At 42.6% G+C, this 26,573-nt stretch overlaps 1 protein-coding gene across 3 annotated transcripts in view; it reads left to right on the top strand.

Annotated features, from left to right (window-relative positions):
* Positions 1-26,573, top strand: part of EBF1 (EBF transcription factor 1) — a 449,014-nt gene that overhangs the window by 18,991 nt on the left and 403,450 nt on the right. For all 3 annotated transcript variants that reach the window (XM_063928403.1, XM_063928404.1, XM_063928402.1), the window contains exon 5: positions 17,336-17,409. In XM_063928403.1, coding sequence (XP_063784473.1) covers positions 17,336-17,409 — 74 coding nt within the window. The remainder of the gene's footprint in view (positions 1-17,335; positions 17,410-26,573) is intronic.

Raw genomic sequence — 26,573 nt, 5'->3', positions numbered from 1 at the left:
GGGTTGGACCTGGGTAAGGGTGCAGTGTAAATGGAATACCCGGGTCCTCCGACCTGGGTTCCATTCAAAGGCTATGGAGCTTCAGATCACCAGGCCATGGAGATGATGTCATCTCCAAGTGTTGGGAAGAGGGAGACCTGCCACTAACCCGGGTCGAGCCTGCAGTGTGAACACTGTAAACTGCAGTGACCCGGCTTGATACCATGTCCAGTTACCCGGGTCAGACCTGGGTTTTGGGTGAAAAAGGGGTATTACTCTGTCTCGGATGGGCTACATGCGAGAGATCACTATGTAGCTACACTTTGAAGCAGGGCCAGGCTATTTGCATACAGGATGCTCCATCTTTCTGTGCTCTCTCCAGATGGACTATTTTGTAAGCATATATGCTGCAAGCAATGCACGATTTGAAAATTATTTTATTAAAGCTATCCAGTATATTTATTAACAATAAACCAATTTCCCCTAACATTCAGAGATAATCTCCTCAACACCAGTGGCGTAACTCCTGGAGACAACAGAAGTGTGTCTCTCCAGGCACCAGATAACGGTTAGACGGGTGTGGTTCATAGGGACGACCACACTTAGGTCGACAGTGTCTTGGTCGACCACTGTTGGTCGACAGTAACTAGGTTGACACCCAAAATAGGTCGACATGACAAAAGGTCGACATAAGGTTTTTAACTTTTTTTGTGTTGTTTTCTTCATACAGTGACTGGGAACCCCAATTAGTGCACCGTGTCCCCTCGCATGGCTCGCGGCACAGGTTACCGCTAGGGATGGACATCGGAAGCCCATTATCGAATAGTGGATGGCTTCCGCCATCGAATGTTCCGATGCGATGTTAGTTAACCATCACATTAAAAGCATTAGATCGTAAATCCATTGCGATGTTTGCGCATGCGCAATTTGCCGCACTATTGCTTAATGGGGTCGGTCTAGAGGTGGGACTGAGGGCGGGGCCCAGACGAGAGATGGGATATTACAAGAGGAGGCGGAGCAGCTGCAGCACTGGACGCAGCCACTGCTCTAGTAACCTGAGTGACGTCGCGGCCAGTTACCTATATGACACCACAGACATGGAGGAGAGTTACACAGCCAGGCTCCCATCGCTGCTGCTGCAGTGGCAAGAGCTGTGCTCTGATTGGTTCTCGCAGGGTCAGAGAACCAATCACAGCATGTAATCTGCTCTGTTGCCTAACAGCAGCCTGGGAGAGGGGAGGGACCGAGCGGGTCACGCCTGAGGCACAGAGAAAACTTCCAATGTGTCACCAAGATGTTCCTCTGATGCAGGGAAAGCATCAACAAAGGAGCAGGGGCAGCGCAGCTTTCAGTGTGTAAGTCAGCTAACCATCGGAAAACCATCAAATTGTTACCATTCGATGGCAGCAAACATCGGAATGCCGCCATGGAATTGGTAAAAACACTAACATCGCAATTCGATGTCCATCCCTAGTTACCGCTCCCAATCGTAGTCCACGTGGATCGTAAAGTATGGAAAAAGTAAAAAAAAATGGAAAAAAAATAGTGAAAAACTCATGTCGACCCTTTGTCATGTCGACCTAGAACATGACTTAGTGACCATGTCGACCTAGAAACCCTGTCGACCTAATGCATGTTGACCAATACTGTGGAGACCGGATACCCGGTGAGACACCAGCAGGGGCTGAGAGGGGGTATGACACCTCCAGGACAAAGAGGCCTGCAAACTTGGTATCAGAAAACAATATAAATGCACACTGTATGATCAGACAGAGATTGACATTTTATAAAGCAGGATTATCATCATCATTAAATCTAACTTTTCCTCTTGCAGAATTTGCCTGTTAATAGAACAGTAGCAGGGGGTGTCACTGTCTAGTGCCCCAACTACTCCGTCTGCATCATTAACTTTTGCAATGAACCTGACTTGTGAGCCTGTCTGACACCGTAATTCCATGATTTCCCATCCTGTAGCAAACATCAGGGGAAAGAAGTAAGACAGATACGAATGCCAGTCTGTAGTGGATTGAGGCCCAGACGTGCTACAGGTTCATGTTTTCCCAATGCTCTGATGTCTGAATTGAAAGGAAAATTGCATGTGTCTTGTCGGTAGTCTGACTTGGCTCTTGGATCAGGAGGTGTAAGCTCAGATGAGAAGCCATGACAGCAGTGTCAGTGCATTCACTCCCTGTCTGCTCTGGGTGCATTGTTCTTTAACAACAAATGTTTAATAAGATGCTTGCTGGGGAAGTGAGCTTAACATAGCGATCAAATGCCACTCGCATGGAAAAGAGATACCAATTATTACCACAATCCTCTTGTAAATCATTCAGATATAGCAGGAACTCTATGCACACTGAGGGTGTTTCACTGTCAGCCAACTCGAGAGGATGGCTCAGCTGACAATGTCTCTAGTGTGTGGCCTTTATAATAGCTAGCATGCTTACTGAAACATTTTGAGGCGACTTATTAATGTTCATTTAGCATTACATGGAGTTGCAGAGTAGACAGAACTCCATATAGATTAATTTACATACCACAGGGGCCAGTCTGGACCTCAGGATGTAATGTTGGAAAACCAGGAAAAGCAGCTCAGAAAGTGCTGATGTGATGGACGTTGACTTTGGGACTAAGCTGTAGGCATATTAGGTCCTCAGTTTTGTCCATTTGTATTCCTTGGAATGTTTGTTTCAGTTGACTCTTCGTTATCAAGGGACACCGTGAGTTGTGGAGGTTTATACTCAACTATCGGAGCAATTCAGCATTGCTCCGGTGCGGGTACAGCTGATCCAAATATCAGCTGCCTCCGAAATCCATAAGACTGCTAAATCAGTTCTGGGTCTGCCCCTTGTGCATATGTGAGTTCACACATGCACACTGCCACAGGGGACAAAAGGCCGGAGGCCAGGGGGTAGAGGGGCCTGATTGGATCCCTCTTCACAACTTGGACCTCCTTTCCATAGCAAGGAGCGGTCTCTGGGAACCACAGAAAACGTTTAGCTTTCTGAGTTTGTTGAATACTAGGTGGCCACATCTGAAAAATTAGTAATTAATGGTGCTGTTAATAAATATGCAGAAACTAGCTTTTCCATATGTGTAATGGTCCTATTATTGAATAGGCCCCTTATGGACATACAGTAGGGCCTGACTGAGATGCTGATGGAGTTGCTATCACTATTGCTTATATTTAAGCAGCAGTGATAGCACTAATATGGTAATGCAGCAGGTATTACGCCTCCTGCATGCATTACTGATCTGAGCTGCATCCTAAGGCACAGTATCAGATCATCTCCATCACCATTGGCCGGCAGTGTGACCTATGGGGTTGTGTAAGCCGGCCACCGCAGGAGCTACCAAGAGAACAGGAAATCTCCATCCTCTGACGTAGATCCAGGCCTCGTCCCTTCGCAACAACAGCAGTGACACACTTCAGTTTTGAGATATGGAGGCCATCGCCAACCCCTCTCCGCCACCCGCCAGACCCGTAGTGCACATGCTCAGTATGGGAAGGCGTATGCGCAAAGTATCGAAAATCAGTACTTTGCGCTATGCGCCATAGGTCCATCGGGACCTGAATAAGGCCCATAATGCAACTTGTAGCAGATAAGTGTGGGGTCTCCTCCTTAGACCCTCCAGGCCCATTGCCTTCACTTTGTCGCTGTTGTGTTGCCGGTCTTTTGCAGAAGGCGCAAAGACTGGGAATAGTGGTCTCCAACCACAACATAATTATTCATCAGTTTTGTTGAGAAGGCGTCATAAAGCTCTGCAGTGACACAAACACAACACATCATACAGAGAAACAGAACAAGGATATAGGGGGACATGTACTAAGCAGTGATAAAAGTGGAGAAGTGAGCCAGTGAAGAAGTTGCCCATGGCAACCAATCAGCTGCTCTGTATACTTTTATAGTATGCAAATGATGTTATGTCAATGCTGATTGGTTGCCATGGGCAACTTCTCCACTGGCTCACTTCTCCACTTTTATCACTGCTTAGTACATCACCCCCATAGTTTGATGGAGAAGGTGCAGACACAAAACAGATGGCAGAGAAGGCCATGTACTTGAGAGCTTGCATTCATTGAGATGTATGACGCAGATGATGCTTCTGATTGGGCAGGTTTAATGGTTCTGTAATAATAATATAGCAAATACATTATTTCAAATAGTAGCAGAATCAGGTGAGCCCCAGGTTTCCTTAAAATCATGTTTATTCTCATACATAAGAACCAAGTACAATACTGTTGTAATGGACAAATTGTATAGTGTCACAGTTAATCTGGATAATCACATACAGGTTGAGTATCCCATATCCAAATATTCCGAAATACGGAATATTCCGAAATACGGACTTTTTTGAGTGAGAGTGAGATAGTGAAACCTTTGTTTTCTGATGGCTCAATGTACACAAACTTTGTTTAATACACAAAGTTATTAAAAATATTGTATTAAATGACCTTCAGGCTGTGTGTATAAGGTGTATATGAAACATAAATGAATTGTGTGAATGTACACACACTTTGTTTAATGCACAAAGTTATAAAAAATATTGGCTAAAATGACCTTCAGGCTGTGTGTATAAGATGTATATGTAACATAAATGCATTCTGTGCTTAGATTTAGGCCCCATCACCATGATATCTCATTATGGTATGCAATTATTCCAAAATACGGAAAAATCCCATATCCAAAATACCCCTGGTCCCGAGCATTTTGGATAAGGGATACTCAACCTGTATTAGGAAAATTGTATAACATAAGAATAAAAACTGCACCACAACAAATCCGCACTGTGGAAATTATTAGGTTCGAGATAAAATAGAAGTGTGAAGTTTGCTAATTCGATTTTATTATATTAGTGTTTTTTTGTTTTTTGTTTTTTTACGGAATAAAAGAGCCCCAAACAGGAGTAAGTAATCCCCAGATCTGTCACATCCGCATGGGCTCATTCACACATCGTCACTGGGAAGATGGGCGCTATAATGATGCCTTTTTTCCTTTCTCTTGCATACATTGTGCCTTTATCAATACATGAGAAATAGGTTGTGCTTCATATCTTGTTTAATGAGGTTTCCTGGAATTAGCAATTGAAAAGCGCATTAACTGCGTATAGGTGTGAATAAGCCCTAACACTTGTCTCTGCTGCAAATCATCTAGGACAACAATTTCCCATAGACAAACTCAGTATTAATCATTGTCATTTATCCCAGAACCCCAGTTCTACATTAATAGCAAGAGATTAAAGAAGGAGAGTATAGGCCCTTTAAAAGACAAGTTGGGAGTCTTAAGCAAAAATGATAATGACATAGCGGACACACTAAATGAGTTTTTTTCAACAGTATTTACTAGAGAGGACCCAATTCAGGGACTAACACATAATCTCAATAATGAGAATATCCCACTGATAGGTACTTATTTAAGCGAGGAAGTAGTCTGTGACCGATTAAAACATTTAAAGATTAATAAGTCACCAGGTCCTGATGGTATTCACCCAAGGGTTCTAATGGAGCTTCACTCTGAACTTGCAAAACCGCTATTTTTGATCTTTAAGGATTCAGTAATATCAGGTATGGTTCCCAAAGACTGGCGTATAGCGGAAGTAGTGACTATATTTAAAAAGGGAAGAAAGCTGAACCAGGTAATTATAGACCAGTTAGTCTTACATCTATAGTGGGGAAAGTATTGGAAGGTATTCTAAGAGATAGTATTCAGAAGTTCCTTGAAGTCAATAAGGTCATTAAAAAGAATCAACATGGGTTTATGAAGGACAGATCCTGTCAAACCAACTTACTTGGCTTCTATGAAACAGTAAGCGCAAACCTAGATCAGGGTAAAGAGGTGGATGTAAACTTTTTAGATTTTGCCAAAGCGTTCGACACTGTACCACACATGAGACTTATCTACAAGCTACAAGAATCAGGGCTAGGAAGCACAATATGCACTTGGGTCAAAAACTGGTTAGATAATAGGGAGCAGCGCGTTGTGGTTAATGGATCTTTTTCAACTTGGACTGAAGTGCTAAGTGGTGTGCTGCAAGGCTCTGTATTAGGACCGCTATTGTTCAATATTTTCATTAACGACCTAACAGAAGGTCTAGAGAGCATGGTGTCAATTTTTGCAGATGACACCAAATTGTGTAAAGTTATAAATGCAGAGGGGGATGCTGAGTCACTTCAGAATGACTTAGTTAAATTAGAAGCTTGGGCAGCGAAATGGAGAATGCACTTCAATACAGACAAGTGTAAGGTAATGCACTGTGGTAACAAGAACAAAAATAACACCTACCTACTAAATGGGGTAAAATTAGGGGATTCTGTACTAGAAAAGGACTTAGGTGTCCTCATAGATAGCAAACTAAGCAGTAGTACCCAAAGTAGGACTGCAGCAAAGTAGGCTAATAAGATATTAGCATGCATAAAACGGGGAATTGATGCTAAGGACGAGAGTATTATACTCCCATTATATAAATCACTTGTGAGGCCACACCTTGAATACTGTGTACAATTCTGGGCACCTTACTACAAAAAGGATATCCTGGAGCTAGAAAAGGTTCAAAGGCGGGCGACCAAACTAATTAAGGGTATGGAGACGCTGGAATACGAGGAAAGGCTTGCAAGACTAGGCATGTTTACACTGGAAAAGAGGAGATTAAGAGGGGACATGATCAACATTTACCAATATATAAGGGGACAATATACAGATCTTGTGCAGGACCTGTTTTTGGTTAGATCAACACAGAGAACTCGTGGACACTCGCTCAGGTTAGAGGAGAGGAGATTCCGCATAATACGGCGTAAAGGCTTTTTTACGGTAAGGACAATACTGTGTTTGGAATTCCCTGCCTGAGGGAGTTGTAATGGCCGACTCAGTCAACACCTTTAAGAATGGGTTCGATAAATTCCTAATGGATAAGGATATCCAGGGTTACGGGGCATAGTCACGCACTATGGTTATTATAAAAAAAGAGGGGTAAAACGTAACGGCAGTCATCAACTTCAGTCAAAATTTTATACAAAATAATCGTGCATAGGAGACCACAAATAGGTTGAACCCGATGGACAATTGTCTTTTTTCAACCTTAGATACTATGTTACTATGTAAGTTATTACTGTTTGAATAATATGGGAGATAATATACTCCCTTCTGTAAATTATAAGGATATACAGTAAGTCACCAAGTAGTTTAATGACTATAAAACACAAGGGTCCGGATGTAATGAAGTCTGAGTTGGCCGGAGGAAAAACTTGGATGTTTTTTTAAAGGGGCAGTCATGTACATGGCAAAACCATGCCTTATAAATGATTACTGCTTTAAAAAAAAGTCAGAGTTCGTCCGGGAACCCGCCCCTCCGACCAACCCGGACTTCATTACATCCGGCCCATGGTGTCTTCTATTAGCAGTAGAATCCACGCCAATCCTTATAATACACAAGTTGTCCTAATGAACTTTGATACAGTATGTTGACATTGTAACTAGGAGCTAGAGGTCACTAGGACAATGTGTTTCGTATGGGGCATAATTAATTCCAGGCTGTGTTTATGGCATGGGTAAAATTCCAGGTTTAACACCTATTCACCTATTCAATTGCCAATTTCCCTACGTGGTAATCCGCAGACAGCGCGTTAACCCACAGGTTCGGTGTTAAGTGCTTGAATCTACGGGTTTCCCCATGCATTATGTGCCTAATTCAAGATTGATTGCAAAACAACATTTTCCTCTAATGGGCAAAACCATGTGCACTGCAAGTGGGTCAGATATAACATATGCAGAGAGAGTTAGATTTGGGTGGGGTGTGTTCAAACTGAAATCTAAAATGCAGTGTCAAAATAAAGCAGCCAGTATTTACCCTGCACAGAAACACTATAACCCACCCAAATCTAACTCTCTATGTACATGTTATATCTGCCCCACCTGCAGTGCACATGGTTTTGTCCATTAGAGGAAAATGTTGTTTTGCAATCAACCTTGAATTAGGCCCTATGTCCCAAAGACTGCACTCTAACGGGATTCTTCCTTGCAGCATCTGAGACTATGAAGAAAACTCTGTGCTAAGTGCACCTCTTGGGGAAGCAGTGTTGATTGAATAGGTCCAGGTAGAGTTAAGGCCCGTACACACTGGTCGATATATCGGGCGTTCTCTTGAACGGCCGATATATCGCGGGTCCGTCGGCCAGTGTGTACGGCCAATACATCTGTGAACTCCGTCGTTCACAGACGTATCGCGTCGACCGCGCAGCACAGCCGACGGCCAATATATCTACCGATATATTGGCGCGTCGCTGTGTGTGTACGGGGCGGTCGGCCGACCGCCCGTACACATGCTGCGGCGGCCGGCAGTGATTGACAGCTGAACTGGGTGGGCGTGTGTACATGCCCGCCCAGTTCATGACGTCAGTCCCCGATGGATCGGGCAGTGTGTATGCACAGCACACTGCCCGATCCGTCCATAGATATATCTGCAGATCAATTGATCTGCAGATATATCTATTAATGTGTACCCACCTTTAGACAATCAGCCACATGGTTAGAATCTGACCTTTTGTGTCTAATTATCACTGACTTTCTGGCTGCTGCCTTCATCATGGTGGGGGGCATGGTGTAGTATAAATTGACGGTGGAATGCTGGCACAATTGCATCACCGTGGCCCAACCCTAGGGGAAAGGCTATGATAACGCGATTCAGTGTGATTTGTGTCATCGTTTCCCCCGGATTGCCCACTTTACTTGGGAGGTGGACAGTGCCGGGCGGGCGCAGGCACACCCGGGAAGACTTCAGTATTCTTCTGGACGGCTGGGAGTGCCCCCAGAGATTTGGAAGCCTCCCGGCCGTTTCGAGAGAGCAGGCAAGTGTGAATTATTACCTGGTTGTAACGGTCCACACTACCAATACAGGGTTTTTTGTAAGTTCCCGTGAACATCACAATAAGTACCCCAGGTTAGGTTGAGAATCACAAGTCTGTGAGGTCTATTTACTAGGCCTTGGAGAGAAATAAAGTGGACAGAGATAAGGCACCAACCAAACAGCTCCTTACTGTCAATTTTAAAACACAGCCAGTAACATGGCAGTTAGGAGCTGATTGGCTGGTACTTTATCTCTGTGCACTTTATCTCCATCCAAGGCTTAGGGGGACATTTACTAAGTAGAGATAAGAGCAGAGAAGTGAGCCAGTGGAGAAGTTTCCCCATCAACCAATCAGCAGCTCTGTATAATTTTACATTAGGCAAATGAGAGATGTTACTTCAGTGCTGATTGGTTGCCATGGGCACTTCTCCACTGGCTCACTTCCCCGCTCTTATCACTGCTTAGTAAATGTACCCCTTAGTAAAAATGCTTTGCCCTACCTGGGATCAGGTTCCTTTGATAACTGTGCCCACTTTCTTGTGATTTACTGTATATGTGACAAGCTTTGATTTATATAGCGACAATTGATCATTTTTTTCTCGCCAGTTACTGATAACTATGCTGGAGGTTAAGGTTGAGGCTATTGTATTTGTGGGCCCTGACATTAAACCTGATTTTGATTGTAACAATAACTATTTATTTTGGATACCACAATAAGTCTCCAGAACATGCTATTTTATAGCAGGTAAATGAGATGGTTTGCTATTACATGTTGGTGAGATGCGGCTGAGGAATTCCAGCATTTAGCTATTTCCTCTGCTTTTCAATATTTTAGTCTGGCAGGCCTGAATTTGACAGAAGACATCCAGATAGGAATTCTCCTTTTTTATTTCTGTAGTGTGTGTATATAATATTTATTTAAATATGAAAAACATTTAAGCATTGGTTCAGCTGCTGGCGCTTAATACCAATATATTTACCTTATTTGTACTGTGCATGACCTGTCTGCCACCTCAGACACAGATCGGCAGCTACCGTCAGTGATTGACAGTCCATACCCTCCAACCTGGCCCCCTCTACCAGGTACAGGACTCCTAACCTAATTAATGATTGCAGTCACCTGTGTTGAAGTAATTAATTGATGAGAACTTGTCTGGCATGGATGCATGTGGGATGCAAACACAGGCGAGTTGTCCCTCTCTGAGCACTGGATTGTGGATCACTGCACTGCACTCACAGCGGACTGACGTGTGATTATAAGCCCGCCCGAGTGCTACTGATCAGTCCTCACTGAGCTGCATGTCACATGCTCCACTGCGCTCTGCTTAAGAGCATTACTGGGATGGAGGGGTGGAGAAAATAGGGAGTTTTCTAGCCACTAGGGTGGGAATAATGGGGGTCATTCCGAGTTGATCGCTCGCTAGCTAGTTTTAGCAGCCGTGCAAACGCTATGCCGCCGCCCACTGGGAGTGTATTTTAGCTTAGCAGAAGTGCAAACAGTTGTATCGCAGAGCGGCTACAAATTTTTTTCGTGTAGTTTCAGAGTAGCTCAAAACCTACTCAGCGCTTGCGATCACTTCAGACCATTCAGTTCCGGATTTGACGTCACAAACCCGCCCAGCGTTCGCCCAGCCACGCCTGCGTTTTTCTTGGCACGCCTGCGTTTTTCCGCACACTCTCTGAAAACGGTCAGTTGCCACCCAGAAACGCCCACTTCATGTCAATCACTCGGCGGCCAGCAGTGCGACTGAAATGCATCGCTAGACCCTGTGCAACACTACATCGTTCGTTGAGCCCATACGTCGCACGTGCCGCCGCATACGCATGCGCAGAACTGCCGATTTTTAGCCTGATCGCTGCGCAGCGAACAAATTCAGCTAGCGATCAACTCGGAATGACCCCCAATGTTACATAGCGATTTAGGACTACTGGGGAAGGATGGGGAAAGGATAATAATACTGGAGGGGATCAAAGTCTACAGAGTAAGGGGAAAATTCACAGGGATGGGGGGATATTGGGATGTATTCAATTGATGTCGGATCCTTTCTGACGGAAAGGATCCGACATCACAGTATTCAATTAGCCGACTTTCATTTAAAGTCGGATTGACATTGTCGAAAACGGGGCTAAAACCTGTCGGATCAGCGGCTTACCACGTGCTTTTCGACAAGTCGGATTTTCTGACATGTCGGATAAACAGCACTTTGATTGAATAGGTCGAATCCTAAAAGGGCAGGGTGGTTGACTTGATTTGGGGAGGGGGCTAGGAATGACATGAGTGTATTCTAGACACACCCACAGGGTGGTGCTAGACAACCACTTGGCATATTACTTTGCAAATATATGCTTTAATTAGCTCTAAATAGCTATCATTTACTTAATGCATACATATTCAAAAATATTTGTCAGTTAAGTAGTTAAATAGCAAATCCAGGTGCAAAGAATGTTTCACCTGGTGGAGAGGTCACACAGGATAGTCTGCTCCATTCTCCTACTTCCCCTACTTCCCCTCTCTGCGTGACAAAATCCCAGTGGTTTTTATGCTCCACATACAGTATGAAGTGAGCTGGATTTGGAGAGGGGCAGTGACTGACTGCTGCTTAAATTGTATTAGGCAGGCTGAGCTGGGCCAGCAAGCAAAGCTCTTCACTCAACAATGTTTCGGCCTAAGGGGCGTGGCTAAGTGTGTAAGGGGCGTGGTCACACTTGGTGGTGATCACCCAGAGCCCTGTGTAAAAGCTCCACAGTTGAATCGTGCGGTTACCAACTTGGGGGCGTGGCCCGAATTACGAAGGGAGAGCACATATACCACGTGTGAGGGCAGGGCTGCAAGGCCGGGACCCAGCCAGCCGTCGATACCCCAGCGCTGCGCTGTAACTTGTTGCTTTAGTTTTATCTACTATTGTCAGTGGGAGCAGCTTCTCATAATGGCCTGTACTGTTACCTTATTATCCGGGAACCAGAAGGAAGTCTGTAAGCTGGATGCCTTGGCCTCAGTGAGCTCTCCTCACAGGAGTATCCCTATTTTTCAACAGGACCTTCCTGCACACTCCACCTGTAGCTGTGGATGCTGCATGGAGTAGTCGGGCTGCAAATTGAGCGTCTGACATCAGTATACTACACAACACATGCAAGGGCGTAGCTACTATAGGTGCAGGCAGTGCAGCTGCTATGGGGCCCAGAGCTGAGAGGGGCCCACCTTCCCTGTCAAAGTTACATGTGTTATATACATTTTTTGTCATTGGGTGGTACGTACGTAGGGGTCCTTTCAAACTTTTTCCTTGGGGCCTGCAATATATCTAGGTATGCCCCTGGACCTGCTCATTGTAGTATGGTATAAAATGAACTGGAGGACATTTTAATGTTATATAATATGAACCGGGTCACTGTAATGAGGCACAATATGAACAGGGAGCACAATATATCATAATGTGAATTGGAGGGAACTGTGCCGCATAATGTGTACTTGCAGCTCTAAAATGTGACATAGGGTGAACTTTAGCACTACCACGATTCACAAAAGATACTAGGGCGCTACTATGGGGCATAACATTACATAAAGCTCTACTATGGTTCAGAAAATGAACCAGGGCACTATTATAGAGCATCAAATTAACAACTGCTGCAGAGAGGTGTCTCTCTAGAAGCACTGGGACGGGGGCCCCTTCAAAATGTTGCTATGGGGCCCATAAAGTTCTGACTACGCCCCTGAACACATGTAGCATGCTGCTTCTGTCTAATTATAATGACACCTAGTGCCAATATACTACTAAACAAAATGATAAATTACATATACCAGTATTGGTTTTGTACTTAATATTTTATATAATAACAGTAATAATAATAATTCCAAAAAAATTTAAGTGAATCTTGAAATTGAAAACCTTGAAGAAATTGTTTGTGGAACATTTTATTATGTGAAACTATAAACTGAGTTAATATTATATTATTATTATTATTATTATTATTATTATCATCCTTTAATTACATAACGTTATGGGGCATATGTATTAATAATAGCATAACTGCTGCAATTATTACCACTCTATCGCTGCGGATATTTACATTTTTAAGGAAAATATCCCTGCTATGTACGTAAGAAAACCTGCAGGCGATAACTGCTGCCCCTGCAAGTTACTTCCCAGGCATTTAGGAGGAGTGTTTCACGTTTTTCGGAATGGAGTCTGGCGTCGGACAGAGGCTGCAGGAGGGTGAATGAAAGATTCCTCAAAAGGCTAAAATAAGTTTACACCATCTGAAGATGGTGTAACTGTAAACTAATGTGAGCAAACTCTGGAAAGCTTCACTTTTCAGGGTTAGTACATAGGGGTTAGATCATAGTCCCCATTGATAATAATGAGGACTGTTATCTGAATTGCTAATTGTCATTCTGCTGAAAAGTCTCCTGCATTACACTATTAGTGCATAGCCACCAACCATATGATTATGCAGAAACTTCAGTTTCTCCATAATTGTATGGAAATAAAAGCTTGCTAGTAGAGATGAGCGGGTTCGGTTTCTCTGAATCCGAACCCGCCCGAACTTCATGGTTTTTTTCACGGGTCGAACGTCATCATGACGCTGTCGGATTCTCGCGAGACTCGGATTCTATATAAGGAGCCGCGCGTCGCCGCCATTTTCACACGTGCATTGAGATTGATAGTGAGAGGACGTGGCTGGCGTCCTCTCCATTTAGATTATAAGAGAGAGAGATTTACTGGAGCTTAGGACTAGGAGGAGTACTGTAGAAGTGTAGAGAGTGCAGAGAGTTTACTAGTGAGTGACCACCAGACAGTGCAGTTTATTTAATATATCCGTTCTCTGCCTGAAAAAAGCGATACACACAGTGACTCAGTCACATACCATATCTGTGTGCACTGCTCAGGCTCAGCCCAGTGTGCTGCATCATCTATATATATTATATATCTGTCTGACTGCTCAGCTCACACAGCTTATAATTGTGGGGGAGACTGGGGAGCACTGCAGTGCCAGTTATAGGTTATAGCAGGAGCCAGGAGTACATAATATTATATAGTGAGTGACCACCAGACAGTGCAGTTTATTTAATATATCCGTTCTCTGCCTGAAAAAAGCGATACACACAGTGACTCAGTCACATACCATATCTGTGTGCACTGCTCAGGCTCAGCCCAGTGTGCTGCATCATCTATATATATTATATATCTGTCTGACTGCTCAGCTCACACAGCTTATAATTGTGGGGGAGACTGGGGAGCACTGCAGTGCCAGTTATAGGTTATAGCAGGAGCCAGGAGTACATAATATTATATTAAAATTAAACAGTGCACACTTTTGCTGCAGGAGTGCCACTGCCAGTGTGACTGACCAGTGACCTGACCACACTGACCACCAGTATAGTTAGTCGTATACTTATATTGTGATTGCCTGAAAAAGTTAAACACTCGTCGTGTGACTTCACTTGTGTGTTGGTTTTTTTTTTTATTCTATAAAAATAAAACTCATTCTGCTGACAGAGTGTCCAGCAGGTCCGTCATTATATAATATATAATATATACCTGTCCGGCTGCAGTAGTGATATATATATATTTTTTATATCATTTATCATCCAGTCGCAGCAGACACAGTACGGTAGTTCACGGCTGTGGCTACCTCTGTGTCTGCACTCGGCAGGCAGTCCGTCCATAATTGTATACCACCTAACCGTGGTTTTTTTTTCTTCTTTATACATACATACTACTACGACATCTCTTTATCAACCAGTCTATATTAGCAGCAGACACAGTACAGTACGGTAGTTCACGGCTGTGGCTACCTCTGTGTCTGCACTCGGCAGGCAGTCCGTCCATAATTGTATACCACCTAACCTTTTTCTTTGCATCATGTGCTGATTGGGGAGGGTTTTTTGGAAGGGACATCCTGCGTGACACTGCAGTGCCACTCCTAAATGGGCCCGGTGTTTGTGTCGGCCACTAGGGTCGCTAATCTTACCCACACAGTCAGCTACCTCATTGCGCCTCTTTTTTTCTTTGCGTCATGTGCTGTTTGGGGAGGGTTTTTTGGAAGGGACATCCTGCGTGACACTGCAGTGCCACTCCTAGATGGGCCCGGTGTTTGTGTCGGCCACTAGGGTCGCTAATCTTACTCACACAGCTACCTCATTGCGCCTCTTTTTTTCTTTGCGTCATGTGCTGTTTGGGGAGGGTTTTTTGGAAGGGACATCCTGCGTGACACTGCAGTGCCACTCCTAGATGGGCCCGGTGTTTGTGTAGGCCACTAGGGTCGCTAATCTTACTCACACAGCTACCTCATTGCGCCTCTTTTTTTCTTTGCGTCATGTGCTGTTTGGGGAGGGTTTTTTGGAAGGGCCATCCTGCGTGACACTGCAGTGCCACTCCTAGATGGGCCCGGTGTTTGTGTCGGCCACTAGGGTCGCTAATCTTACTCACACAGCTACCTCATTGCGCCTCTTTTTTTCTTTGCGTCATGTGCTGTTTGGGGAGGGTTTTTTGGAAGGGACATCCTGCGTGACACTGCAGTGCCACTCCTAGATGGGCCCGGTGTTTGTGTCGGCCACTAGGGTCGCTTATCTTACTCACACAGCGACCTCGGTGCAAATTTTAGGACTAAAAATAATATTGTGAGGTGTGAGGTATTCAGAATAGACTGAAAATGAGTGTAAATTATGGTTTTTGAGGTTAATAATACTTTGGGATCAAAATGACCCCCAAATTCTATGATTTAAGCTGTTTTTTAGTGTTTTTTGAAAAAAACACCCGAATCCAAAACACACCCGAATCCGACAAAAAAAATTCGGTGAGGTTTTGCCAAAACGCGTTCGAACCCAAAACACGGCCGCGGAACCGAACCCAAAACCAAAACACAAAACCCGAAAAATTTCAGGCGCTCATCTCTACTTGCTAGTGAGGGTATCTTACACTAGACACTGTACTGTATATAAATGTGTATATATATATATATATATATATATATATGCTAAGAAGAATTAGGAGAGCGCACTTATGAGTTAAAAGATATTTCCTTTATAAATAAAAATGCAATGTCCACGTACATTTCAGTTTATAATCACAATCACAGCAATGTTTAAAAACCGTTATGGCTGTGCTCCGTCTGGCCGATTCTGTTACACTGGCTTCGTAACAACGCCCACGGTGTGTAGCCACGCCCAACGCGTTTCAACCAATAGCGGTCTATATATATGTATATATATATATATATATATGTGTGTACAGCAGCAGCCGGCACTCCTCAAAGAGATCAACTTGCTCAGGTGCCAGAACAATAGATATGTAGAAATTCAATGCAGGAACGGCACTCAGAGACAACAGCAGGTCAAAAAACGTGTATTAGCAGTCTACGATCGTTTCGGAGCACAAAGCTCCGTCGTCAGGACACTGTGGCTATTTGTCCTGACGACGGAGCTTTGTGCTCCGAAACGATCGTAGACTGCTAATACACGTTTTTTGACCTGCTGTTGTCTCTGAGTGCCGTTCCTGCATTGAATTTCTATATATATATATAGATATATAGCTATATATATATATATATATATATATATATATGTATAGCAGAGGTGGCAATCTCCACTATATATGAAGGTGCAACCGCACACTTGAGAGTAGTATATTTAATCAAATGGGAGGCGTGTAAGTCACTGGGAAACAGGGTCGGACTGGCCCACAGTGGTACAGGGGAAACCACCGGTGGGCCCCACTGCCTGAGGGCCCACTCCTTCCTTTATGGATCAGGTTCCAGACCGTGCACTTGTATTATACATGGTAGATATGTTACATTATACTGCACAAGACAATTGTTTACTTCAAACCTCTTTGGAGGCTGGCTACACCCTCTTTGTAGGCTTGACACACCCCTAAGTATGGGCCCCTATCACTGCATTCCCCTGGTGGGCCCTTCATGCCCCAGTCTGACACTGCTGGGAAATAATGTACGGTCATGTGATTTAGTGTGTCCAATCTAGCTATTACATTTACCCCCAAATATCTATCTATCTATCTATCTATCTATCTATCTATCTATCTATCTATCTATCTATCTATCTATCTATCTATCTATCTATCTATCTATCTAATCTATCTATCTATCTATCTATCTATCTATCTATCTATCTATCTATCTATCTATCTATCTATCTATCTATCTATCTATCTATCTTACACACAATGTATACTACACACCAGCTGTAATGCTCAGCTTTTCCCCTTCTTTTTTTGTCTCCTCTTCACACCCACTCTCTCTTTCCCTGATACTTTCTCAGAAGTGCTTTTTATATTCAGAGAAGGGTGACTTGTTTCCTAAGACTTTCCATATACCCTGTCATTCTGACATGCCTGGCAATCTGACTGAGCCATTCTACAGTGTGATCAAATTCTGCTACCACTTTTGTAACTTATCTTGCTTGTCCCTGCTCATATACTGTGGAATGCCCTACCGCTAACTTTGGTTTTATCCTGATTTTCTGAACTGTAGTCACTTACATTTTCTCTACTCCTTCTAGGCCATCATATACGAGGGACAAGACAAAAACCCTGAAATGTGCAGAGTTCTCCTCACACATGAGATCATGTGCAGGTAAGTGTACTTGTCTCCAGTCAGGGGTAGCCAGTTTTGAGGGCTGAACCAATATTGAGAGTCTATCTGATGTCATTAGTGAACCTGAATCCTAGTAAATCTATATTCATCCCACATCCAGCATATTAAAAGCGTCTAATTTACACTTAAAAAATCATGCAAGTCAGTCTTCAATATAATATACTGTGGTTGGTTTTAAATGAGGACATTAGTCTTCAGATGAATCAACTACTAAATTAGTATGTTGTCAAGTTAAAGGTATTTGTAGATAGTCCTGTAATCTATGCTACAAATGTAGTCTGGAATACACATACTGTGGTATATTCAATTGATGTCGGATCCTTTTCGACGGAAAGGATCCAACATTTCAGTATTCAATGATCGGCCAAATTCGGCATGATTTGGCCGTTCTCGACAATGCCAATCCGACTTTTTGTAAAGCCGGATTGACATTGTCGGAAACAGGGCTAAAACCGGGTTATAGCCGCGAATCCGACAAAACACGCGATCAGTGGCTAATCCGCCGATCCACGTGTTTTCCGCAAATCAGAATTGCCGACTTGTCGCAAAAACGGTGGCTCCATTGAATAGGTCGGAACAGTTTTCGACCTGAAAAAGTCGGAAACTGACGTTTTTCCGACAAGACGGCAGTTCCGACAAAAATTGAATACACCCCACGGTATGGCCTATACCTGTCACACACCTGGCCCCTGAGCCACTTCCCAGTGTGCTCATATTCTGCTTTTTTTAAACTTATTTATTCAATTGTAATGATACACTTACATAGATTAAATTGACTAACTTATTGGTTCAATAAAAATTAATTTATCTTCATTATTAAATTAAGTTTGAGTTATCATAATATCGGTAATAGGTGGGAGAAGCAGGATGTCACTTTATTAAGGGGATTTCGTTATCTTGTGTTCTACCAGTACCCAGTACAGTGATTTATTATTCAGTGTTCATGAACACGATTATGGTATGTTTTAAAGTGGGGTAAAAAGTTAGTACAAGGTGTTACAGTTGGACATTCGTCTCATCATATTCCTATTTGTGTGACGCACTTTCTCTTTTAAGATCTGATCTGATATTTTCACATATGCAACTCAGCAACACATAACACACCTACATAAACGTATCTGATTTTATTCAAACTGTCATGGCTTGCTTCCTCTAAGGCTGGGTACACACTTATCGATGTGCACCCGATATATTGTACGATCTGGCGCATCGCATCATCCAGTGTGTATTCACTATATTGTTGAGGATGCACACTCCGGAGGGTCGTTAACGATGTACAATATTTTTAGTTTTCACCTTGAAATCTAAAGATACTGTATAAGACTGGATGTGGCCGGATGCCGTCATCCAGTATAGCAAACTATATCGTTCAGTGTGTGTAAATGATATCGTTGGGGAGGGGGGGAAATCTTGCACAATATCACATCTGATTTCAGTGGCAAACGCAGGATTTGCATGGGGGGGTTTCCAGAACTGGGCGGAGCCAATCACGGGGGTGGGGACTGAGGTGATCCAGTATATGCTGGGTCCGTAAAACTAGTGTGTCTGTGTGTTATTCTCCCTCATGGGGGGCCACGACCCCCCTGGAGGGAGAATAGAATAGTGTGGCGCGCGTAGTGTGGCGAGCGCAGCGAGCCCGCAAGGGGCTCATTTGCGCTCGCCACACTGTTGGTAAGCCGGCGGCCGGCCTCCCGGCGCCGGTATGCTGGTCGCCGGGAGGCCGGCCGCCGGGAGATGAACCCATATACACATATACATAGCATATTAAACATGCATACGTATATATATATATATATATATACACACACATACAGTACACATATATATACACATGTATATATATATATATATATCATATGTGTGTGTGTGTTTATATGTATGTATGTATAAAAAGTATAAGACTTTCTCGCGCTAACAGTATATAGAGCTACACCTTAAGGAAAATACCCCCTGTTAGACGGGGTATAATGGTTATGAACAACAAAGAAAAAAAGTTTCCCCAGGGAGCTGGTGGTATTCTTTGGTATGTCAAAAATATTTTCACTTGTACAATAAAATAGTCATAAGAAATAGACTTATTTATTTTTATAAAACACAGTAAAAATGAGCTGTATCACAGTATGTCCAAAATGACAGTCAATGTTTCATACAGATATTGATGTTGGTAACAATTCATTTCAGTCACATATCAACATGATGATTAATCCTCCATGAAGAAATGACAAAATCGCTGTCTTAACCCAACGCGTTTCGTCCTACAGACTTCATCAGGGGTATTTTATTTATAATCAAAAAATCACAGTATGAACAAGCAACTTAGCGAGTTAGCGTGTCTCCAAAAGGCAAATAAAAACACTTAAAAAGTGATATCGAACTCGATTTCACCACATGGGATATCAATTCAACCGATTATTAGATGTGACTCATTTTATGCTTATCCACTGAACCCCACTTGGTTTGGAGGTTTCTAAGAGCAATAGTATTGGAACCAATTAAATTGGAAACAGCTCGTAGAGCAGCTTTCCACTAAATCACATCAAACTGTGGACAGAAAACCGTAATCGTACCTCTCCACATTCAGCAATGCTTCTAGCTGTATGTATGTATGTATGTATATACATGTGTATATATGTAGGCACATGGATATATATGTACTATAATTAAAATAAAGTAAACTTTTATTGCACTTGCAAGTGCCACCAGGAAGACAGCAGGCTGCAGAGGATGCTAGACAGTCATTAATAATACTCATGCAGCTAAAAAAATAAAAAAAAACATTTTTTTTTTAGTGGAGGGGGGTTTCTGGGTACTCGGAAACCCCCCCTGGGTGCGCCACTGGATTTGCATCGGCAAGTGTGTACCGAGCCTTAGTATATTAAATTCGATACACGAATTGCACATGGTAATGCTGTTATGCCGCTCATACATTAGGATGACTTGCGAGCCGTCCTACGACCCCCCCCCCCCCCCTCGCCAGCTCCCCGACGCGCGATAGATTGTACGGTGCTTTAGCATCATATGATCTATCGTACCACCGCAATTGCCGGCGGACGGGGTCGACTGATCATACAGTATGTACAGCACATATGATCAGTTGATGCGATGTACGACCCGTGGGGCCGCGCATCGCATCATATTCGCACCAAAAACATGCACGATAATGCATGCAGTGGTTCGATATTGTGTATTCGTACACGATATCGACCTAGTGTATGCCCGTTATTACACTATCAAGTGTTTTTAAACTACCCTGGTGTTTATAAAATAATTAAATAGACATTTTCTTAGATATTATTTTAGCCTTTCTGTTCCCCTCACAAATACGGGGCCAGTGTCAGGTATAGTGTTTATAAATAAAGTTTTATAACCAGTAAAAAAAAAAGAAGAAAAGGAAAAGGTTAGGAGTAGATGGGTAGAAGGGAAGATTGGAGACTTGAATTCAACTACAGAATGTTACTGAATCAATGTCATTAGCATAATGGAGACATTGGCATTAAGCAGGAAATGCCAGGTAGACAGAGGAGACACAAAAAGAATGCATTCCTGGAATAAATAGGAAGACTGCTATATATGTATTTTTGTTTTATACACTATTGAGTAAGTGAATGTTAATTAAGTTTACATGAAACGCTTTAACTATGTACTAATACATTTTTTTTGTCATGTTGCAACTGTATTAATTTACCATATATAACTTTTTTTTTACACATTTTTATATCTGCATTATGTAAATTGAGGCTCAATGTTGCCTGCTTCTGCTTAGTTTCACCCTTTACCAATCACACCCATATATAATTAGGTAACATCGCCGGGATCCTGTACAGCCCAGGTTCACAAATTGCACACAGCAGCAATATAGATGGACAGGAGCTGCTGTGATTGACAGGCACTTAACACCCACTCCTGATCACACACGCATACACCCACATACCTCCGCTCTCCTACTGGTGTGGTTAGCAGTGTTTATCATCTTGTTGGGTTACTTTGCTGATAGTATGGATTTTTCCATTTATAAATACAACGGAGGAGAAGAAGGAAAAAAAATTCTCAGCTCACAGCAGGGGAATCGTGAAGTAGTTGAAGGCAAATTATGCTATTTGTACAGTATACTTTAGACAGAAAAGCCATATTTAAAATGTCAGGCAGCTAATACCAGAGATTACCATTTGCCTCGCTGCATACAGACTGGTAAAAGATGCTGTTTATTTGCTCGGCGGACAGGCATTAAACAAAGCTCCCACTGCTGTGCGGCTAACATTATTTACTTAACCTTTTCAGTGCTGGAAATTGCCGCTCAGCAGCATAAATGATTTAGGCGAACGGAATTTCTTTCAGTGCAGACCAATCCTTTCTATGTGAGTAAAGCGCAATAATAAGGGCCTGTACCGGGTAGAGCTTTCAGCTATGGCTATGGCTCTGGCCACGGTTCGCCTAACCGTTCGCCTGTGTTCCCTTGATCCTCTGTTTATATACTCAATACTCATTTACTAATTACTAATTACATTTTAATGGTCCTATTTAACAGTATAACTATCACCAAATCATTTTTGAAAAATACAGTTTTTTTTAGATGGCTTTAAAAAGTAATTAAATACAAAATACATTATTGGTGTAAATGACATTATTTGTGCAAAATGAAAAAACAAGTGATTTATAGATGTAAAATGGATTGGAACATTTATGGGCAAATTATTATCAGTAATTGATATAGGGGTCTATTCATAAAGCAGTGAAGATAATGGAGAAACAGACTAGTGGAGAAGTTGCCCCTGGCAACCAATCAGCATCTCACTTTCATTTTATAGAATGTACTTGATAAAGACTTTCTTCAAAGCTGATTGGTTGCCATAGGCAACTTCTCCACTGGTCCTTTTCTCCACTCTTTTCACTGCTTCATGAATAGACCCATAAGTTTTTTCATCAGTTTTACTTAAAGCTCCTTCCTCAGAGCTAGTAGAACCATAGAGGTTGCTCCTGAGACTGCTGAACACTTCCTCCCACCCAGTACACTTCCTACTTTGGAAAATATTCAAGCATGAACACGTCATCTTACTGCAAGATGAACTTGTAAGGAGTTGAAGTTGCCATTTAAGATCCTTGGGCAGCTTTTTTAGCTATAAAGCAGAGATTTTGTAATTACTTTTATAGTCATCTCTATGAAAATATATCTAAAGGGGATCATCTGTGGAATCGTACTGCTTTCTCTGCTTACAATGCCAGTGACTTGTAGGCGGCATATAAGATGTGAAAGAAAAGAAAAGCAATAAAGGTTTATTCACTTCATAAATAGTAAACATGTTTGGGATATTAATTATCATAGGTGTACATATCTGGAATATTATAATAAGTGTACATATCCGGACTATTATAATAGGTGTACATATCTGGAATATTATAATAGGTGTACATATCTCGACTATTATAATAGGTGTACATATTTGGGATATTATAGGTGTACACATTTGGGATATTACTTATCATAGGTGTACATATCTATGATATTATAATAAGTGGATATATCTGGGATTTTATAATAGGTGTACATATTTGGTACAGGCTAATACTGTAGGTATACACATTTGGGATATTATAATAGGTGTACACATTTGGGATATTATAATGGGTGTATACAATTAGGATATTATAATGGTGTGTATACAATTGGGATATTACTGTGGTATATACATTTGGGATATTATAATAGGTATACACATTTGGGATATTAGAATGGGTGTATACAATTGGGATATTATTGTGGTGTACACATTTGGGATATTATAATAGGTATACACATTTGGGATATTATAATGGGTGTACACATTTGGAATATTAGAATGGGTGTATACAATTGGGATATTTTAGTGGTGTACACATTTGGGATATTATAATAGGTATACACATTTTGGATATTATAAAGGGTGTACACATTTGGGATATAATGGGTGTGTACAATTTGGATAATATGGGTCTACACAATTGGGATATTATAGTGAGTGTACACGTTTGGCATATTAACTATCATAGGTGTACACATTTGGGATATTAATTCTTTATTTAACATTCATGGATGTAATTTGTACAAAAGCAAGTATGTATTTACATTCAACACATTTCAGATGATATAATAGAACACTACCTCTAAATCCTTACATTTAAAACAACCTTCCCAATTATAGTGAAATTGGATTTAGCGATGGGTTAGATATCCACCTCCAAAGAGAATGAGTTGTATTAGCCCGATCTCAGAGGATGCTGGGAAATGCTGATGTTGCACAAGAGGTAGAAATGGAGCTTTGGTTATAAGCATAAAATTAGAGTCTGCTCACTATTAATCAGCCAAGCTAATTGCTATGCACGACCATTTGCCATATGGTGTGAGAGACAGCCTGCTTCCCCTAAGATGAAATTCCGTCTAACCAGACATGAAATAGTGAAAGGCCGCTGTTGGGAAATGGCTTGTTTTAGAGATTTAATCCCTAAACAACTTTCTGCAGGGCTTTCTGTCAAGACTAACAGCGTAATAAAGCTTTGCATTTATGTGACAAAGGGAACAAATTTATGGGACTCTAAAACAATGCTATGGGTTGTGCCTAGAATTCAGATGTGAGGCAGGTTTCCGGGCTTGAGTTGATTGGCTAGTTAATAACTAGCAGGTAAGGCGTATCCGGAGTTCAGGTAGACATTTTTCTTATGAGAACTGAGCATAATTCTGCTATGAAGTTTTACCCTAAAGTATCTTGTAGTACCTGTCTTGAAAAAAGTCTCCAGTACATTTTGTTATAATAATTGGAGACCAATTGAAATCATCTCTAGAAAATCAGGTTTGAGTCATCTAGATAATTAGGGATGTAGCGTTAAAGTTAAAAAAAGCTTGTGACAAAAAGATACGTCTTTATTTTTACCCTGTTAATCCAAGTCACTGGAATTTCTTCAATTCCCATATTGTCGATGTCCAATAGCCGGCTAACGTTCATGGAAGATTCTCTTTGGAATTATATGAACGTCTTCATCTTCACTCATTGAAAAAACAAACAAGCTGCAATTTGTGGCAGCGTTCATCAAGTTTGCAGCCTATGAACTATGCAGGGAAGTGGAAAACATTGACCGTTTGCTTCAAAATGCCAGGCGCCAGCCCCAGTTACTACACAGAGGGTACCATTTCCTCCTTTCCTGGATAAACACCCCTATGATTGCCATATAAGGCCGTGGACATCTACAGAGTCTGTGTGCCACCACATATGGTGCAGCCTGGCCAGATTCTGTGAGAGATCAGGGACCGGCAAAGAAGATGACTTTGTTGTACTCTGCAAGGCAGAGTGGCGTTCGCCTCGCAAGCCTCTTTGGCTGGAGTGAGAAGTGGGATTTGTACCGTAACACAGCAAGACTTGCAATAGAAGCCTATATTGCGTTTATTTAAAGTATTATTTATTAGATGTCAAAACCTTTCCACTTTTCAAGTCAGCAGGACAAATTACTTTCCTAAATGACTGTTCTGTTAAGGCACTGTGTATAGTTTTATTTCACTGTAAAGATTAATGAAATACGCAATTGTTTTGGCCTTTCCCAGTGGCAAAAGGCAGTCTTTTTAGGCTGAATTACCATGTTCTATATAAACTATTTAAAAGATGAATGGACAAGGGATTGTACTGTGCAAAACTCATAAATCTATAATTCCTATTTTAGCCATTCGTGTAGTTATTGATGATTTCCTTCAACAATGAAAACTGATGCTTTTGTAAGAAATATTGTTTATTTTAAAGATTTAAAGCATTTTACCGACTGCTTCTTGATTAGAATAACATCTTTCTGATTTCACTGATCACTTATGCAGATTTCTGTAATAATTATCAGGTTTTGTTTAAAGTAACAGGGACTAATCTCCTCATTGATGTAGTGTGAGAATAATTTGCGCAGAGGTGGATCTGTCGTACCCTTTCCAATATGGCCGTATTTTAGCATAATGGCGAAAGTAGATGACATTTGCTATAACCAATAAGATATTAGCTTCCATTAGTCTGACTACGCTAGACTGCTAAAAGCTGTTATAGGATTGGTTTATAAGGATTCCAGCATAGCATTGCGCTAGTTGGCATCCTGTTAATATAAATAAGCCCCATAGATACGCCTTTTAGTGATCTGTATAGAATGATTGATGGTCAACCAGGTAAAAAGATCCTGGAACCAGGAGCATAGCCATAACAACATACTGAAGGGGCCCCTGTCCCAATGCTTCTAGAGAGACATCTCTCGGCAGCAGTTGTTCATTTTCGGGTGTGGTAGGGTATGCCGACGGCCGGGCTCCCGGCGGCCAGTATACCGGCGCTGGAATCCCGACCGCTGGCATACCGACAGCTGGCCGAGCACAAATGAGCCCCTTGCGGGCTCACTGCACTCACAACGCTGCGGGCACGGTGGCGCGCTGCGTGCGCCACACTGTCTATTCTCCCTCCAGGGGGGTCGTGGACCCCCAAGAGGGAGAAAAGGTGTTGGTATGCCGGCTGTCGGGATTGCGGCGCCGGTATACTGTGCGCCTGGATCCCGACAGCCGGCAAACTGAAGACCACCCTTCATTTCTCTAACGTCCTAGTGGATGCTGGGGACTCCGTCAGGACCATGGGGGATAGCGGCTCCGCAGGAGACAGGGCACAAAAAGTAAGCTTTTAGGATCACATGGTGTGTACTGGCTCCTCCCCCTATGACCCTCCTCCAAGCCTCAGTTAGGTTTTTGTGCCCGTCCGAGCAGGGTGCAATCTAGGTGGCTCTCTTAAAGAGTTGCTTAGAAAAAGTTTTTAGGTTCTTTATTTTCAGTGAGTCCTGCTGGCAACAGGCTCACTGCATCGAGGGACTTAGGGGAGAGAAGTGAACTCACCTGCGTGCAGGATGGATTGGCTTCTTAGGCTACTGGACACCATTAGCTCCAGAGGGAGTCGGAACACAGGTCTCGCCCTGGGGTTCGTCCCGGAGCCGCGCCGCCGACCCCCCTTGCAGATGCTGAAGATTGAAGAGGTCCGGAACCAGGCGGCAGAAGACTTTCAGTCTTCATCAGGTAGCGCACAGCACTGCAGCTGTGCGCCATTGTTGTCAGCACACTTCACACAGCGGTCACGGAGGGTGCAGGGCGCGGGGGGGGCGCCCTGGGCAGC

The sequence above is a fragment of the Pseudophryne corroboree genome, chromosome 6, assembly GCF_028390025.1.
Source record: "Pseudophryne corroboree isolate aPseCor3 chromosome 6, aPseCor3.hap2, whole genome shotgun sequence".
Lineage (NCBI taxonomy): Eukaryota > Metazoa > Chordata > Amphibia > Anura > Myobatrachidae > Pseudophryne > Pseudophryne corroboree.
Note: the sequence above shows the minus strand (reverse complement) of the source record. Positions and strands in the feature narration are given on the sequence as shown.